The sequence below is a fragment of the Amblyraja radiata genome, chromosome 23 (assembly GCF_010909765.2).
Source record: "Amblyraja radiata isolate CabotCenter1 chromosome 23, sAmbRad1.1.pri, whole genome shotgun sequence".
NCBI lineage: Eukaryota > Metazoa > Chordata > Chondrichthyes > Rajiformes > Rajidae > Amblyraja > Amblyraja radiata.
This window is the reverse complement of record NC_045978.1, coordinates 25,500,630-25,519,822: the sequence shown is the minus strand read 5'-3', so window position 1 is coordinate 25,519,822 and position 19,193 is coordinate 25,500,630. Positions and strand designations below refer to the sequence as shown.

Genomic DNA, 19,193 nt, shown 5'->3' with positions numbered 1-19,193 from the left:
ATTTTGTGCAAATGTGCCTTTCGGATTACTGAAAAATAACCACCCTCTTGGGAAACACGTTTAAAACTGTTCCTTTGAAATTCCATTTATTTTATCAATTGGCAGAGAAATTAAATGCTGGAACTCAATTGCAGAGTTCAACAGAGATCAATAAATTTCCATAACCAATCAGTCATAATTAGCCACATCCTCATTTCCATGCATTCACTTATGCTAAATATATTAAGGAAGACTTTAATTTCCTTCTGCCACTTCATCCTGTAATATCTGTACAAGTGATAATTCTTCTCTCAGCTTGTTAACAACAAGACTCGAAATATACTCATTATTAACATGGAACAGTCGGCTCAGTGAGTTCCTGGCAACTCTCGCCACTAATCAAAGGAAGGTGCCTCTTTAAAGTGCATCGCCTGGTCTCATTGATCTATACAACTTGGCCTTGGTCCTGCGTCACTTGAGGAGAGGGTGGAAGAGGGTTGAACCGTTTCTCATGTGGATGTTTCCACAAGTGGGAGAGTCTAGGACCAGAGGCCACAGCATCAGAATAAAAGGGCGTACCTTTGGAAAGGAGATGAAGAGGAATTTCTTTAGTCAGAGGGTGGTGCATCTGTGGAATCCATTGGCACAGAAGGCTGTGGGGCCCAAGTCGATGGAGAGTTTGAAGATGGAGATTGTCAGATTCTTGATTAGAACGGATGTCATGGGTTCTGCGGAGAAGGTAGGAGAATGGGTTGTCAGGGAGAACTAGGCCAGCCATGATTGAACGGCAGAATTGACTTGAATGCGTCGAATGGCCTAATTCTGCTCCTGGAACTTATGAACTTTTACAAGCGGAATTGTTTGAGGAAGGGGAATCCAAGGGGGTATGCATGGTGGGGGGAGGGGTTAAGCCTGAGAGTGCTTTCAAAGAGCTAGCATAGATATATAGGGCAGAACGGCACCCTTCCTCTGCCCATTAATGGATTGTTGACATGTATTGTCCATTGCCAGATAGACCAACAAAGGCTTTGATAGTAGGTCTTCACAAGAAGCAATTTAGATACAATATTTGATATAATGGTTTATTAATGGGTCACCAGTGAGCAACTAAGAGTCACAAACTTTGCTGTGGGACTAGTCATACTTCGAACCAACTGGACAAGGAGGTTGGAACAGCCTGACATCGCCATGCTCATTTATCCCTCAAATGTTCGCAGAGTAATTAACTGGAGGCAAAGGAGATGGACCTGGATAGAGTGTCCAACAATGGATATGTTTAAGGTGCAGATCGACAGATTCTTGCTTAGTACTGGTTTCAGGGGTTATAGGGAGAAGGCAGGAGAATGGGGTTGAGAGGGAAAGATAGATCAGCCATGATTGAATGGCAAAGTAGACTTGATGGGCCGAATGGCCTATTCTGCTCCTAGAACATATGACCTTATGAATGGATAGGTGACCCTTCTTCAGACTGAAGTAAGACTAAGTTGGAGGCTGTGTTATGGAAAATGTGGGGGAAAGAGGTCAAGAAACTTGAAAGTTGACCTCAATTCCAAACTCTCATTGAACCCACAGTACAAGGCTTTGAATTTGGGGAGTGCGAGAAGGTTGAGAGTCTTTTAGACTTTTGACGTTAGATACAGCGTGGAAACAGGCCCTTCGGTCCACTAACCAGCGATCCCTGTACACTAACCTACGCATGCTAGGGACAATTTTACAACTTACTGAAGCCAATTAACCTACAAACCAGTACGTGCTTGGACAGTGGGAGGAAACCAGAACACCCGGACACATGAGGTCACAGCGAGAATGTTACAAACTCCAGCACCTGTAGTCAGGACTGATCTCGGGTCACTGGCGCTGTGAGGCAGCAACTCTACCGCTGCACCACCGTGTTACTTGCGGAGTCCATGGAAGCTTTCGCCTGTTCAAACCATGAGCTTCTAAAGCCATTTGGAAGAGGCTCCCACAATCTCAGCTGGGTAGAAAGAAAACCCAGAACCCCCCCGCCCCCCCCCCCCCACCCTGACATGAATGGCTGAGGTACACAGTGAATAGTCCCACTGGATCATTGGCCTTTGAAGAGATTCTTACGGGTATTGGAAAAAATTATGATTTAAAAAAAAGCATTTCCAACACAAAAATTTTTTTGTAGCCCACTGGAAAAGGTTTGTTTCTCGTCAGATACCCAGAACCTTGTTAAGTGAATTGCAGTAGCTGCAAAACCCTTGGATGCAGAAGATTTATGAGGATGTTGTCAGGATTCAAGGGCCTTAGCTGTAGAGGTTGACCAGGCCAGGACTTTATTCCTTGGAGCGCAGGAGGATGAGGAGGAATCGTATAGAGGTATGGAATAGATCGGGTAGACTCACAGAGTCTCTTGCCCAGGGTAGAGGAATCAAGGGCCAGATGACATAGGTTTAAGGTGAGGGGTGAAAAGGTTTAATAGGAAACTGAGGGGTAACTTTTACACACAAAGGGTGGTGGGTGTAGGCAACGAGCTCTGCCGGAGGAGGTAATTGAGGCAGGTACTAATGCAACGTTTAAGAACCATTTGGACAAGTTGAGCCGAAGGGCCTGTTTCCACGCTGTAAGACTCTATGATCTGTCCTTATACCTCCTCCCTCGACTCCATCCAGGGACCCTGACAGTCCTTTCAGGTGAGGCAAAGGTTCACTTGCATCTCAACTCCAACCTCATCTACAGTATTTGTTACAGTTCTTACCTGCACACCTTGTACTTCCAAAGCCCACTGCACCTCATAGATCTTTCAAATATTCCTTTAAGAACACTAGGAATAAAAAATGCAGCTTCATGCATTGGAGCCGTTGATGAGAAAATCTATGTCATTGTGATTCTATCAATAACGTGGCCAATTTGAGATAACATTGCAAAAATGGGCTCAAAGTTCCCCCCGATATGTCTGTGGGTTAACTTGGTAAGTATTGGTTTATCAGGTCAGATGGGAGTTAACGCCAACTGGTTTAAAGATATAACCTAGCAGCAACACAACGAAGCGTTAAAAGAACTAAAGCTTTAACTTAGAAACTGACACTGAACTTCACTGAGGTAGGAGAGAGTTTCCTTTATCCACCTGGTCACAAGCAGTAACAAAAGGTATCTTTGCATGGAATTCGTCAAGCCATGAGAAAGCGCTCCAAGGCAGCAACAAGTCTACAGGTAGCAATGTCATCCAACTTATTTGCAGAGAAGATAGGTTTGAGAAGGATGCCATTAAACACATTGAACAAAAATAGTTCATCTGGTGCCAACTGGGGGAAAAGCGCAACTAGTCGTTGCTATCTCCTAAACGTATTTGGAAAAGCAGGCCAGGAAATGAAAGATTCACAGCATTAGGACGTTTCTTTATCTAATTGCTTTGCCTCTGCCAGCCCCGCCAGTACCTGCCTTGAGGCCAAGTATGTTCCCATTCAAAAAGGCAAGATGATGTCTCATTCTAAATGATATACACCGTGTCGCCCACAGAATGAGATCTTTCTTGCGGGATACTCCGTACTTCCATAACCCCACCCAGCTCTTAGATCTTTAAAGTGTTCTGAGAGGAACCTAGCTCAGGCAAAAAAACACACCCTTTTTTGGTTTCTCAAAGCAACGATGCCCATTCCGCACGCGCACACACATAAATATATATACTTCTTTAAATTAGTACAATTGACCTGCATATTTCTTCTTTGACAGGTCCTATTGTGACTAGCATAGATCTCACCACATATTCAGACCACAAAATGGATGTGGATTCACCCTCGCTGTTTAAGTACCAAACATAACTGGACCCCACTCCCACCCCCACCCCCACCCCAGAATGACTCCAGTTCTATACAGCTCCCTCAATAAAAATCTTTTTTTTTTAAATGTCTTTCGTTTTCCCAATTTGGCTCCATTCTGGATGAAGCTGTCCCACGAAACAGGGAGCAAAGGGGCACAAAGCCCTTCAAATGAAAATTGCTCGCAATAATCTAATTAAGAGTTGTGGGCTCAGCTTAGCCCAGCAGATCGCAGTCAAAGCAATGGTGGCTGTGACCTACTGACTCCCCCCGCCCCACCCCCCACCCCCCCTCCCCATTCGTCCTTCTTATTGTGCGTTAGATATCGCTGCCTGCTTCCTGGCTGCACCCTCCGCTTCTCCGAGATCGACGTTAATTGCCACTGCTGTCCTACGAGGGAGACTTCAAATTGCCTGTTTATTCTCCGTGTAAACAACGTGCTATCTGAAACGCAGACGCACCCGACATGGGGAAGGGAGAGGAGGGGGAGAGGGAATAAAAAATACACCAGCAATTGTCAAAACATGAAGCATTTCCAAATCTCTGTGCAAATAGGGATCGATAATACATTTTGCTGGTGCAATCCCGACTACAAAGTCTGATGACCGAGAAGGTTAATAGGGCCATTTCCAAGCATCAATCGCCACCTCCGCCAATTTGGATTCACCAACTTAAAGTCCCTTTTATATGCGTGTCGTAAACACGCCTTATTTTGTCTTCCAGTCCTGGTATATACAAACAAAAATGGATTTGTGCAGTGAAGCTAATTCTTCGACTGTGGTGTCTGCAGGAGGCTAATAAAATCGCAGGTGGGCACCTCAGTGTCAGTTATGCCAGTGTCTATTTACAGTGTTGGTGCCGTCACACACACTCACAAAACACTAGAGAGAGTCTGAACCACAGCCGCAGTCTCCCAACGCAGTCTCCGATCAGTCCGGGCGGCAGCGGAAGCCAACAGCGGGCCCAGGAGAGTCTGCAGTGTACCTCATTCGGGAACGAGCTGCCGTCTTCACTTCTTGTACTTTCCAGGGTGTTCATCTTCTGTCACTCTGCCTCTGAAACAGCAACGGGTAGAGAAGGGATCTTGAGACTTAGTTTAGTTTTGTTTACTGTCACGTGCACCGAGGTACAGTGAAAAGTACAGTGCCTGCTAACCAGTCAGCAGAAAGACAAAACATGATCACAATCACTCCAGTTACAGTGTACGGATACATGATAAGGGAATAATGTTTAGTGCAAGGAAAAGTCAGCAAGGTCCGATCAAGGATAGTCCGAGGGTCATCAAAGAGGTAGATAATAGTTCAACACTGCTCTCTGGTTTTAGTAGGATGGTTCAGTTGCCTGAACTTGCCAGGCTTGCCAAGTGTCCAGGTGTCTCGCAGATAGATTGGGAACAATGGGAAAATGCATTATTCCAACCTCAAGGCCCAATACACAAGGTGGGCAAGTGCAACGTTAGCATTACTTTCGGGAGGACAAGGGTATAAAAACAGGGATGTGATGCTGAGGCTTTAGAAGGCACTGGTCAGACCGCATTTGGAGTATTGTGAACAGTTCTGGGCCCCATATCTGAGGAAGGATGTGCTGGTGTTGGGGAGGGTTCAGAGGAGGTTTACGAGAATAATCCTGGGGAAGATTGGGTTAACGTATGATGTGCGTTTGACGGCACTGGGCCTGTACTCGCTGGAGTTTAGAAGGATGAGGGGGTACCTCATTGAAACTTACTGAACAGTGAAAGGCATGGATAGAGTGGATGTGGAGAGGTTGGAAGAGTCTTGGACCAGAGGGCACAGCCTCAGAATAAAAGGAAGTTCCTTTAGAAAGGAAATGAAAATGAATTTATTTAGTCAGAGGGTGGTGAATCTGTGGAATTCATTGCCACAAACGGCTGTGAGGGCCAATGCAATGGCTATATTGAAGGTGGAGATTGACATGATTAGTACGGGTGTCAAGGGTTACGGGGAGAAGGCAGGAGAATGGGGTTAAGAGGGAAAGATAAATCAGCCATGATTAAATGGCGGAGTAGACTCAATGGATCGAATGGCCTATTTCTGTTCCAATGGCTTATGAACTTATGAAGTGGATCAAATGCATAATGGGGCTTTGAGCCAAAGACCACTTCAATCGAACAAGGTTGCCCAACTATTGGCTCAGATCAATGGGTAAGGGTGGCACATTGGTACAGCTGGTAGGGCTGTTGCCTCACACCACCAGAGACCAAGGTACAATCCTGATCTCAGGTGCTTTTAGTTTAAGAGATGCAGCGTGGAAGCAGGTTCTTTGGCCGACCAGCGATCACCCCATACACTAGCACTACCCTACACACTAGGGACAATTTACAATTTCCAGAAGCCAATTAACCTGCGAACCTGCACGTCTTTGGCGTGTGGGAGGAAACCCGGAGCACTCGTGGAGGTCACGGGGAGAACGTACAAACTCCGTACAGGCAGCAGCCGTAGTCTCGATCGAACTCGGGTTTCTGGCGCTGTACGGCAGCAACTCTACCGCTGCCCCACCTTGCCGTCTCTAAACTGAACTAAACTAGTTGAGTTTTCTTCTAGATTCACTCCAGTCCATGGGCTGTTAGCCGAGGAGCACAGACTGTAGCCAGTGTCACTGCAGGTACAAGCACGCTTGCTGTGGGACCTAGATCATAGAACATAGAGGAGTACAGCACAGGAACGGGCCCTTCAGCCACAATGTTTTGTGCTGAACATGATGCCAAGTTAAACTGATCTTGTCTGCCTGTACTATGATCCATATCCCTCTATTCCCTGCCCTTGGAGGAGTAATTGGAGATGAATGTGCACTCTGGACCCAATGTCCCCGTCCTTCTTAATGGTTGGCGCCAGAAGAATTTGTTCTCTCGCAAACAATAATGAAACAAATATGTTTCTGTTTATACGGCAGCTTTCACACCCATTCTCCCTGGTGCCATCCACAGACAATTAGATTAAAAGCAGATGGCAATGTGCCACGTTAGAATTAGAACCATGTTTGTTGATTCCAGTTTAGTTTAGAGATACAGCATGGAAACAGGCCCTTTGTCCGCGCCGACCAGCAATCCCCGCACACTAACGCTATCCTACACACTGGGGACAATTTACAATTTTACCAAAGGGAATTAACCTACAAATCTGGATAGGTGACAATTCGGGTCAGGGCTTCTGATCAGCTTGATAGGGTCCCGACTTCAGATGTCACCTATCCATGTTCTACAGAGATGCTGCCGGATCTGCTGAATTACTCCAGCACTTTGTGCCTTTTTTTTTTTAGTAAACCAGCATCTGCAGTTCCCTGTTTCAACAGTGGACAATAAATATTGGCTTTGGCCCTATCCCAGAAATTAATAACAAGAAAACAGACTGTGAAGTTTTCAGCTTACTACACTAAACCCAGATGCAAGTAACTAGTTGTTTCCATGCTGTATCTCTAAACTAAACTAAATTGAATTAAACTAAACTAAACTAAATAGAATTAAACTAAACTAAACTGAGTCTAAGGGTCCCAACCCGAAATATCTCCTATCCATGTTCTCCAGAGATGCTGCCTGACTCGCTGAGTTATTCCAGCATTATGTGTCTGTCTTTGGTATAAACCAGCATCTGCAGGTCCCTTTTATTACAATTTGAACTAAACTAGAACTTGCTTCACCTTTGTTGAGTTTATTGTCACGTGTACCGAGGTACAGTGAAAAGCTTTTTTTTGTTGCGTGCTATGCAGTCAGCGTATTCGCGATTACAATCGAGCTGTCCACATTGTACAGATACGGGATGAAGGAAACTGAGCATGGAGCCTCACCAGAGATATTCTCCGTGTCAAACTCGTTGAGTTCCATGGGACCGTCCCGTGACTGGATGTCCCAGTTGTCGCTGTTGTCGGTCACGTCGGAGCACGCCTCGTCGGCGACCATGCTCGGGCCAACCTTGGCCTTGTCGCTCTCGCCGTTGGTCGACTGCAGGTCCTCGTTGCTGAAGTCCGACATGTACATGGCATCCTCGGTCTGCTTCTCGGCGAACCAGTCCCTGACCTGCTCATAGCTCATGCAGGACTTCTCGCAGAGGCGGTCGAGGTCTTCCTCGTGGAGCATGCGGTGCTGGGTGTAGTACTCGAAGAGCACCACCTTGCCGCTCTTCCGGCCCGGCGTGCGCCGGATCCTGTACTGCTCCGCCGGCACGTCGGTGATGAGGCTGTTGCTGCCCGAGCGGATGGCGTAGATGCCCTTCTTGTAGTCGTCGAACCACTTCAGCTGCCCGTTCTTCAGGGCGTAGCGGGCGTCCCCGAACCAGCGGACAACCTCGGTCCTGGGCAGCCTGGCTCTGATGGCCAGCTCGTCGTACTCCTCCACCGTGGGCCACTGGGTCCGCATGAACTGAAGCTTCATCAGGTGGAGCTGGTGGACTGTCTTCTTGTTCTGCCCCTTGTACTTGGGGGCATGGTAGGAGGTGGAGAGGCCGCCGGGTATCGTGGTCTTGGCGGCCTGCGCAGCATTGGGCTGGACGCAGGCATTGGAGCCGTCCTTCATGCAGATCTTCAGGGGGCTGACCTTCTGCCGCTCCTGACGGGGCAAGACCTGCTTCATATCCACCGAGCTGCTGTCGCTGGGCGTCCCTTCCCCGTCCGAGTCCTCCTCCTCGTCCACCTCCTCCTCCTCGTCCTCCTCATCCCCGGCCGAGTCGGCCACCCCAGAGTCCTCCTGGCGACCCCCCTCCTGCTCGTCCATCTTGATCTTCCTGCGCTCGGAGAACCACAGGTCGATCTCCCTCCTGGTCATCTTGGTCTCGGACCGGAGCCGGCCCACCTCGTCCTCCGCGGGGAAGGGGCCGAGGCTGAAGCTGTGCTCCAGCAGGCTGAGCTGCTCGGCCGACTTGCCCTTGAACTTGGGCGGGGTGAAGTCGCAGCTGGTCTGCCACTGCCGGCGGTAGGGCTGGGAGCCCGGGGTGGGCGGGGGGACGGGGGTCTCCTCCAGGGCCGCCCCGGCGGCTGCCGCCACCAGGTTGTGGCCTCCCGCCTCGAAGGACTGGTTGCACTTGAGGTTCTTGTAGTTGTAGCGCCGGTCGCTGAACCACTTGCGGATCTCCTTGCCCCGGAGACCCGTCACCCTGACCAGCCGGTCCACCTCGTCGGGCTCGGGGAACTGGGCCCGCTGGAAGCTCTGCTTCAGCGCCGCCAACTGCTCCTTGGACTTCTTGTACTTGTACGTCCCGAACTCGGACATGAGGCTGGAGGACGAGAGGTGACTCGAGCCGCCGATCGCTGACGGGACGGCGCAAAGCGTGGTAACGATCTTCTCCGTCGCTCCTCCAAGCTTCTGGAACTTGGAGATGTCTTGCTGCTGCTGCTGCTGCTGCTGCTGCTGCTGCTGCCTGGGGATAGCGGCCAAGCTGACCGCCACGTGGGAGCCCGTCATGGTGAGTCCTTTCACCATCCCACTGGGCTGGGTGACCACAATGTTGCCCGCCTGGGTCATCAGCTGGCAGGGGAAGTTGGCCTGGAAGAGGTGGTGGCCACCATTGGTGGTGGTGACCTGGCTGGGCAGCACGGTGATGGTCTGCTGAGGGACCCCCTGGATGATGGTGGTGAACATCTTCTTCCTGGCGTCCTCGATCTCCTCCGGCGTCCAGCTGATGCCGTGCTTGAGCCGCTGGGCGGTGAACCAGATCTTCAGCTGCTCCTCCGGGTACTTGGTCACCACCGTGAGCCAGCACAGCTCGGCCTTGGTCGGGTAGGGGAACTTGTTGAAGGAGTTGTTGAGGAAACTGTTGGAGTCCATGGCGGCGTTGTAGGTGGGGATGCTGCTCAGGGGGATCATGACCTTGGGAAGGGGGCTGGAAACGTTGCCCGGAGCCGGCTGTTGTACCACCGGGACGATCTGGGCCATGCCGGCCTGTAGGACAGGCACCGGCAACACCGTGCTCCCATTGACGACCTGGCCAGAGCTGGTTGGCCCATTGACCGGGACTACCTCTAGCCCCTCCACCTTCTTAATGGCCTCGTTGGCCACTCCAACTTCCTCGCTGGGCTCCTCCCTCCCTGGGTGGGTGATGCTGATCCTCTTGCTGTCCGGTTTGGCCTTCAGCATCTTCATGATGGGGGTCTTGCTGATGGAGATTTCCGCCTGGGAGTCCATGTCCTTCCCGTTCTCCTGGGAGGAGGAGGAGAGGTTGCCCCGGGAGTCGGCGAGGTTCTGCTCGGGCAGCATCTGGTTGCCCATCTTGATAACGCTGACCTTGAGGTTGTCCGCCACGCTGTGGCTCAGCGTGTTGTGCTCTGCCAGCGCCTGCTGGCTGTGGGCGCTGTGGTTGCACTCCACGCAGACGTACAGCCGGCCCATGCACGCATCCGAGTGCGCCGACTCCACATGCACGGTGAAGGCGTGGTAGTCCTGGCCGGTGAAATCGCAGTACTTGCACTCAAACCCATCGGGCACCGCTCCCTCGTTCTCGCCGTAAGACTCCTCTCCGGCTGAATGGTCGTCAGTGGCAAACGCTTGCGGTAAGGTTTGCCCGTCATCGTCGTGGTACGCCAGGCTGACGCCCACGCCGGGATCCCGCAAGGCCAGGGTCTTGGCAGGTATCATACACGGCGTGGTAGACTTCCTCTTGCTCGCCATCGCTGGTGGCAATGGCGTCAGAAGATGGAGGCACAGCGCGTGTCCTTAACCCCACGAGCGCAAAAGCACAGCTCACAGTCCTCTTCTCTCCATGGAAGCCACGCCCTCTCACTCACGACCGCCGCCAATTTGGACGCCTCCGAACAAACGACCCACCTGCAAGGCCAAAGTGAGAGAGACATGAGATGTATTAAAGCATCAGTTGCAAGCATTCCTTGTACCAGTGGAGCCTTATAAGGTTGCTGCATTCATTTGTTTAGACTTTAGAGATACAGCGTGGAAACAAACACTTCGGCCCACCGAGTCCGCGGCGACCAGCGATCACCCCCTGCACACGAGGGACAATTTACAATTTACAGAAGCCAATTAACCTACTAACCCTGTACTTCTTTGGAATGTGGGAGGAAACCGGAGCACCCGAGGAAAACGCACACGGCCGGTGGGAGAACGTACAAACTCCGTAGAGACAGCACCCATGGTCAGAATCGAACCCAGGTCTCTGGCGCTGAAAGGCAGCAACGCTGCCGCTGTGCCACCGTGCCACTCTGAGTTCTTGAAGGAAAGGGGAGCAGACAGGAATTGGACATGAATATAATGTAAATGTTTTCCCTGTCCCCAGTATAGACAATGCGCCACTAGAAGAGGAGTCAGGTAAACAAACTCGTTAATGCACCTTGCACACACAGGGTGGTGAACTGTGCATAGTCATTAGCTCAGTAATAGATCCATAGCCCTTCACCTTGTCCTTCACAGCTCATCACACTGATCTTGTTTCTCCAGATTGCTACAATTAAAAAAAATAATTGGCTGCATAGCTTCATATGATGCCCTGGAAAGCATTATAGAAAGATATCTCTTCATTTTGACATCTGACAAAGCCTCGGAATGCTCCTTTCAGACACAACAAAAAACAATTCAGAGAATAGAGCAAATGATTACGGAGACACAGGAGACTGCAGATGCTGGAATCAGGAGCAAAGAACAAATTGCAGGAGGTACTCCAACTGAAGGACGGCACAGCGGTAGAGTTGCTGCCTCAAAGTGACAGAGACCTGGGTTCGATCCTGACCACGGGTGCTGTCTATACGAGGTTTGTACATTCTCCCCGTGACCGAGTGGGTTTTCTCTAGGTGCTCCGGTTTCCTCCCACACTCCAAAGACGTGCAGGTTTGTAGGTTAATTAGCCTAGGCAAATTGTCCCTGGTGTGTAGAATAGAACTAGTGCATGGGTGATCTTTGGTCAGCAAGGACTCGGTGGGCTGAAGGGCCCGTTTCCACGCTGCAGCTCTAAAATAATCTAAAACCCAACATCGGCGGGAGGGAAAGAAATGGCCGATGTTTCCGATCGAGACCCTGCACCAGGACTGACGGGAATGAATGATCATGCCGTTGCGAGCTTTCCGCAATGAACACAAAGTGGCAGTTTCTCAATGTCATTGCTACACTTCACTGAAATACTCGTGGGAAGTAATATGTCCACACCTTGTCTGTGTGCTAGCAATTAACAGACAGAGAGATACAGCACTGAAACAGGTTGTTTGGCCTGTGTTGACACCCATTTATACTAATCCTACACTAATCTGTTATATGTCCCATCTATACTCGACCCACCTGCTTGTGTTTGGCCCGAATCCCTCTCAACCAGTCCTATCCATGTACCTGTCTAAATGTTTCTTAAATGTTGCCTATAGTACCTGCCTCAACTACCTCCTCCAATAGCTCGTTCCATACACCCACCCCCGTTTACACAAATTCCCCACCCCCTCCCCCCCCCCCCCATTACACATTTGTCCACTGGTTCTCCATTCCCCCACGCTAGATTGGGTAAACGCAGAGTCTCATGCCCAGAGTAGGGCACATTACAGATTTTCCATCGCGGAGGGCGGCTTAGAAATATGTGCAAACAACAAACATAGAACATAGAACAGTAGAGCATAAGAACAGGCCCTTCGGCCCACAATGTCCGTGCCGATCCAACTCTTATCTGCCTGCACACTGAATTGATTGCATTGAATGAAAAATACAGTATGGAAAGAGCCTACATAGTTCACACTGACCATCGATCACACATTCACACTAGTTCTATGTTATCCCACATTGTCATCCATTCCCTACACACTAGAGGGCAATTACCCGGCAGACCCGCATGTGAGATGTGGACGGAAACCGGAGCTCCTGGTGGAAATCCATGCGGTCACGGGGAGAACGTGCACACATCACGCAGACAGACAGGTCCGGATCGAACCTGGGTCTCTGGCGCTGTGGGCGGCAACTCTACCAGCTGCAACAATGCGCCGCCCTTAATCCATATCCTTCCATTCCCTACACATCCACGTGCCTATCCAAAGGTCTCTTCAATGTCAGTATCATATCAACCTCCACCACCAACCCTGGCAGAGCGTCAGAGGTTCTCACCATCCTCTGTGTGTAAACAACTTGCCCCGTGCATCTCCTTTAAACTTTGTCCCATTCCCCTCTCCCTGTAAAGCTATGCCCTCTAGCATTTGATATTTCCATCCTGGGAAAAACTTTCTGGCTGTCTAACAATTGCAATTGTTAGGCAACACGTCAAAGGATGAGTCTCACCCCGGCCACTCCCTCTTCTCCCCTCTCCCATCAGGCAAGAGGTACAGAAGTGTGAAAACGCACAACTCCAGATTCAGGGGCAGTTTCTTCCCAGCTGGCATCAGATAACTGAATCATCCTATCACCAACTAGAGAGTTTTCCTGACCAACCATCGGCATCATTGGAGACCTTCGGACTATCTTTAATCGGACTTCACCTTGCACTAAACATTATCCCCTTTATCCTGTACCTGTACACTGTGGACGCCCTGATTGTAATCATGTATCGTCTTTTCGCTGACTGGATAGCACGCAACAAAAAACATTTCGCTGTACCTCGGTAGACGTGACAATAAACTAAACTCAATCTCAAACTCAAACGCTATTCCCTTCATCCCGTATCTGCGGTCGACGGCATGATTATAACCATGTATAGTCTTTCCACTGACTGCAAAGCACGCAACAGAAAGCTTCTCACCGTACACGTGACAATAATAAACTAAACTAAACTAAACAAACGCAGTCAATGGCTTTGCTGAATAAATGCCTGTGTTAGGACGGCAGGGTGGCGCAGCGGTAGAGTTGCTACCTTACAGCACCATCGACCTAGGTTCAATCCTGACCACAGGTGCTGCCTGTACGGAGTTTGTATGTTCTCCCCGTGACCTGCGTGGGTTTTCTCCGGGTGCAACGGTTTCCTCCCACACTCCAAAGATGTACAGGTCTGTAGGCTAACTGGCTTGGTAAAATTGTAAATTCTGTGTGGGATAGTGATAGTGTGCGGGGATCACAGGTCGGCATGGTCACGGTGGACCCGTCTCCAAGCTGTATCTCTAAACTAAAGTGAACTAAACTAAACACTGTTGCAACATCTGCAGGAACTCCGAATGACTGCTCCTTGCCTGCAAGCGCGATTTGCTGCATGATACTACAGTACTGCCACTGACCGACAGCAGGAGTTGGTGCTGTGGAAACTCTGCAAGCAGAGGTCAGATTGACCACATAAACCAACCCTATCACAGAGCTCTCTTGGCAGGCTCTGTATCCAGGTAGAAGGTTCTGATGCATATCTCTGAGGCTAACTCGTTTACATTTATTTCTGCATTTTCATATGAGCTAACTTGCAAATGCATCAGCAGCCCTTCCTTAAAGAAAGAGTTTTATAATTAGGAGTCCTTTTAAAAATCGAAAGCACACAAGATCTTAACTTCCTCTCTTTTAGCCAAGGTTCTGGACTAAGAAGAAGAGTTCCGGCCCAAAACGTCACCCATCCTTTTTCTCCAAAGATACTAGCTGACCCGCTGAGTTATTCCAGCACTTTCTCTCTGTTGTGTGGACTATTGATTCATGGAATGAATTTGAATCCCATCATAGTGGCTGGGGAATTTAGGTTTGAGTACTTTATTTTAGTTTTAGTTTTAGACACAGCAGGGAAACGGGCCCTTTGGCCCAATGAATCCAGTATCGATCACCTAACACACTGATTCTATGTTATCCCACTTTCACATCTATTACCTACACTCTAAGAGCAATTTACTGAGGCCAATTAACCTACATGTGGGAGAAAAGTAGAACACCCAGAGGAAACCCACATGGTTTCTGAGAGAACGTGCAAACTCCACACGGACAGCACCCGAGGTCAGGATGGAACCCGTGTCTCTGGCGCTGTGAGGCAGCAGCTCCACCAGCTCTGCCACTGGCCCTTAAATCTTGAATTTTAAAAAAGTTAGTCAAAGTAACATTAGTCATGAAAATACTAGAAATCCAACCGTAAGAATAAATGAAATAGGTGTAGGAATAGACCCTTCAAGCTTGTTCCAGCATCAAGATCAAGACTGATCTTTTACCTCAGCAACCATTTCCAACCTTATTGCCATATCCTTTGATTTGTTTAATGTCCAGATTCACAAACATCCTTCCTTGGAATGAAATCTGACAACCTTACCTGATCTGACCTAAGACCTATGAATGTGTCAACTATTAACTGAGCAGTTTTGAGCCCCATATCTGAGGAAGGACTCGCTGATGTTGGAGTGGGTCCAGAGGAGGTTTACGAGATTGGTACCGGGGATGATTGGATTAACGTATGAGGAGCGTTTGATGGCTCGGGGCCTGTACTCGCTGGGGTTTAGCAAGATGAGGCGGGGGATCTCATTGAAACTTGCCGAATAAAGAACAGCATGGATAGAGTGGAAGTGGAGAGGGTGTTTCCAGTAGTGGGAGAGTCTAGGACCAGAGGGCACAGCCTCAGAATAAAAGGACGCACCTTTAGAATGAAGGTGAGGAGAAATATCTTCAGCCAGAAGGTGATTAATCTGTTGCCACAGATTAACCACTATCTGTCTGAAGAAATCCATTCTATAGGTACGTCCTTTTAATCTGAGGAGGCGGTGAAGGAAATGTCATTGGGTATTTTTAAAGTGGAGTTTGATAAGATGTTGATTAGCAATGTTGTCAAACGTTCATGGGGTAAAAGCTGAAGAATGAGGTTGAGAGGGAAAAATAGATCAACCGGGAATGAATGGTGGAGCAGACTCGTTGAGCAAAATGGCCTAATTCTGCTTCTATCTCCCGTGAACGTATGCACTGCATCACCCATTCCGGGGAAGTTTGGTGTGGGTAATATATATCTGGCAATAATCACATCCCATGATTAAATAACATATATATTTTAGTGAAGAAAAAAAAAGGTCAGCAGTTTTAACAGAGCAAGGGCAAACCTGCAGAATCTGAAGAAGGGTCTCGACCCAAAACGTCACCTATTCCTTTTCTCCAGAGGTGCCGCCTGACCCGCTGAGTTACTCCAGCTTTTTGTGTCTATCTTGCAGAATCATTTGACAGCTCACAGTTATGCCCTTGTCCCACTTAGGAAACCTGAACGGAAACCTCTGGAGACTTTGCGCCCCACCCAAGGTTTCCGTGCGGTTCCTGGAGGTTGCAGCTGGTTGCCGGAGGTTGCAGGTAGTGGAAGCAGGTAGGGAGACTGACAAAAACCGCCGGGAACCGCACAGAAACCTTGGGTGGGGCGCAAAGTCTCCAGAGGTTTCCGTTCAGGTTTCCTAAGTGGGACAGGGGCATTAGAATACTTTTTGTTGAGCTCTGGACATTGAGAAAGGTGCCACTGCGTATACACAAGAGGATAGGCTGGGGGAAGATGGTCAACGTGTTTTGATGAGGCAATTGGGTAAGAAATGAACAAGGCAAGAGAAAAGATCAAATAAGCAACGGGACTGGAAGTTGTAAATTAGGAAAGCAATATCAGTATCAGTATATCTTTATTGTCATTTCCTGAGTCCTCACATACCCAGAGGAAACAAAAAAACGTTGCTCAACCAGTGTCCATTCAGTGTGCAGTACAAATAACAACAAATAACTAGAAATAAAAAACATATATCATGAACAAATTAAATTAAACACTCTACTCTCTACTAAACATCAACAGGCGTTCCGATCGACAGCTGCTGCAGTGTGTCCAGGTTGATGGTTGGTGCGCGATACTTTGGCAGGGGGCTAAGTCCGTTTATCAGTCTTATAGCCTGCGGGAAGAAGCTGAGGAGCATCCTGCTGGTTTTGCAGCTAATGCTACTGTACCTCTTCCCAGATGGCAGGATGGAGAATATGTGATGCGATGGGTGGTAGGGGTCTTTGATGATGGAGATGGCTCTGTTGATACATCTCTTCCTGTATATATCCAGCAAGAAAGGGAGTGGAGCACCAATAATCCTGCTGGTGGTCTTCACAATCCTGTCAAGTCAAAATATCCAGTCGCAGTAAGTGGGATATTTAACACAATTTCCCCACAGGCGATGAATTTAAGAGTTAGCACTTGGACCAGGATGCGTAGAGTTTTATGAGAAACATTAGCAGAAGCTAAGTCCATGCAAGGTGGATAATAGAGAAGAATTTAAACTGATATTTGGTCGGGCAACAAATGACAAGGACTCTTTGAAAGAGCTGGCACTGATGTGAAGAACCAAGAGGGGTCCATCTGTGCTGTAAAAAAAATACTAACGATGACTGAAGGCATAGCCTCGGAATGATTTAATGTCATAAACAATCTCTGTCATCTCCTGAGCCGGTTCTGGTCCTTTCAAATTAACTTTTCACAAGATGCGGATGTGGAGAGTATTTCTAATTTTCATGAAGTGAGAACTTGTTACAAATTGGCAAATGAGCAAAAATTTGGTCGGCTTGGAGTCCAACTAGAGAGCGGTCCTGAGCTAGGGCCTCAGACTATTTTTAATCAGACTTTACTGGACTTTATCTTGCACAAAACATTATTTCCTTTATCCTGTATCTGTACACTGTGGATGGGTTGATTGTAATCATGTATGGTATTTTCACTGACTGGACAGCACACTACAAAACACTGGATAAAAACTGACTGGATAGCACGCAACAAAAATCTTTTCACTGTATCTCAGCACACATGATGATAAAGTACTATTACTATTACACTTTGCCAACAATGTGTACAAACCTCTATAGATGCACCATAGAAAGCATCCTGTCTGGTTGCCTCACAGCTTGGTTTGGGAACAGCTCTGCCCACGACCGCAAGATATTACAGAGTTATGGATGTAGCCCAGTCCATCGCACAGACCAGACTCCCCACCATTGACTCCATCTGCACCACATTGCCTTGGGAATGCAGCCAACATAATCAAAGATAGACACAAAGTGCTGGAGTAACTCAGCGGGTCAGGCAGCATCTCTGGAGAAGGAGGATGGGTGACTTTTTGGGTCGGGACCCTTCTTCAGACTATTTTACATTCTCCCCAAAACCAATAAGCAGAACTGCCCTGGCACACCCATTGTTTCTGCCTGCTCCTGCCCCACTGAAATAATTTCCACATACCTTGAATCCACCCTATCCAACCTGGTCCAATCCCTTCCCACCTATGTCCAATAAATCTACACAATATAATCAAAGACTTGCCCACCCCGGTCATTCCTTCTTCTCCCTGCTCCCATCCGGCAGAAGGTACCGAAGCTTGAAAGCGCGCACTTCCAGACTCTGGAACAGCTCCCCCTCTCTGTTATCAAGCTTTAGAACAGTCCTTCCATAATCTAGGGCACTGTCCAATTCACCTCTACCCCATTGCGGAGGTAGAATTGCTATCATACTGCGCCAGAGACCCAGGTTCGATTCTGACTATGGGTGCTGTTTGTACGGAGTTTGCACGTTCTCCCTGCGACCACGTGGGTTTTCGCTGGGTGCTCCGGTTTCCTCCCATATTCCAAAGACATACAGGTTTGTAGGTTAATTGGCTTTGGTTAAATTGTAAAAAAATGTGCCTAGTGTGTAGGATAGTGCTAGTGTACGGGGAGATCGCAGGTTGGTGCGGACTCAGTGGGTCAAATGGCCTGTTTCCGTGCTGTACCTCTATAGTCTAAAGAGGATCAGAAAGGAAATTTCCTGAGCACTGTTTCCCCTTGCAGTTGCCAGTTTTTATTTTCACCTGTTGGATGTTATGGCTGCTGGGGCAGGAGGGCAGGCAGTGTGAGGGAGAAGGTTCAGCCATTGATGCTTCATCCATCAGGAGTATGTTCTACTTCCTGTTTCTAAAAGATGTGTCAACCCCCCCCCCCCCCCCCCCCCCCCCCCCGCTCCCCACACACCTGTATCCACCTATCACTTGCCAGGCCCCAACTCTCTCTTTTCCCGCTTTCTCTCCCCTACACCAATGTTTGAGAAGAAATTGGAGCACCCAGAGAAACCCCACGCGGCCACAGGGAGGACATACAAACTCCGTAGAGTCAGGATCAAACCGGGTCTCTGGCGCTGTGAGGCAGCAACTCTACCGTTGCGCCACCATGCAGACCCTGACGTCGCCTACTCATGTTATTATCTGATTTGATGGAATAGCACGTAAACAAGAGCTTTTCGCCGTCTCTTGGTAGAGATGTCAATAACAAACCCATCCCAATAAGGGAAGAAAAGCCTAGCAATAAAAATTAAGGTTCCTGCTTATTTCATCGTCCAAGTGTCTTTATACTTCAATGTATTGTTGCTCAGTTGGTGTCCCCAAGGGACTAACATGGAGAACTTAGTGAATGTGACAGAGGGCAAGAACGGGGCTGACAAGTGACAGCTGTAGGCCTCATCCTTTATTATTGTTGGCACAGTGCCGGCAAAAACACGTTCAGCAAGGGCAGTTAAGGACGTTATTTTGTACCGAATTCATTGTTAAAAGTATATTTCCCTTTGCTCCCTTGCTCCATCCCCCACTCTTCAGTACAGCGTGTTTTAT

The 19,193-nt window shown here is 48.6% G+C and overlaps 1 protein-coding gene across 3 annotated transcripts in view; it reads right to left on the bottom strand.

Moving 5' to 3' along the window:
* Nucleotides 1-4,159: 4,159 nt before the first annotated feature.
* zhx3 (zinc fingers and homeoboxes 3) overlaps nucleotides 4,160-19,193 on the bottom strand; it is a 71,212-nt gene continuing 56,178 nt past the window's right edge. For all 3 annotated transcript variants that reach the window (XM_033041869.1, XM_033041870.1, XM_033041868.1), the window contains exons 2-3: nucleotides 7,563-10,530; nucleotides 4,160-4,816 (exon numbers count right to left, since the gene is read on the bottom strand). In XM_033041869.1, coding sequence (XP_032897760.1) covers nucleotides 4,806-4,816; nucleotides 7,563-10,374 — 2,823 coding nt within the window. In that variant the 5' untranslated portion in view covers nucleotides 10,375-10,530 and the 3' untranslated portion in view covers nucleotides 4,160-4,805. The remainder of the gene's footprint in view (nucleotides 4,817-7,562; nucleotides 10,531-19,193) is intronic.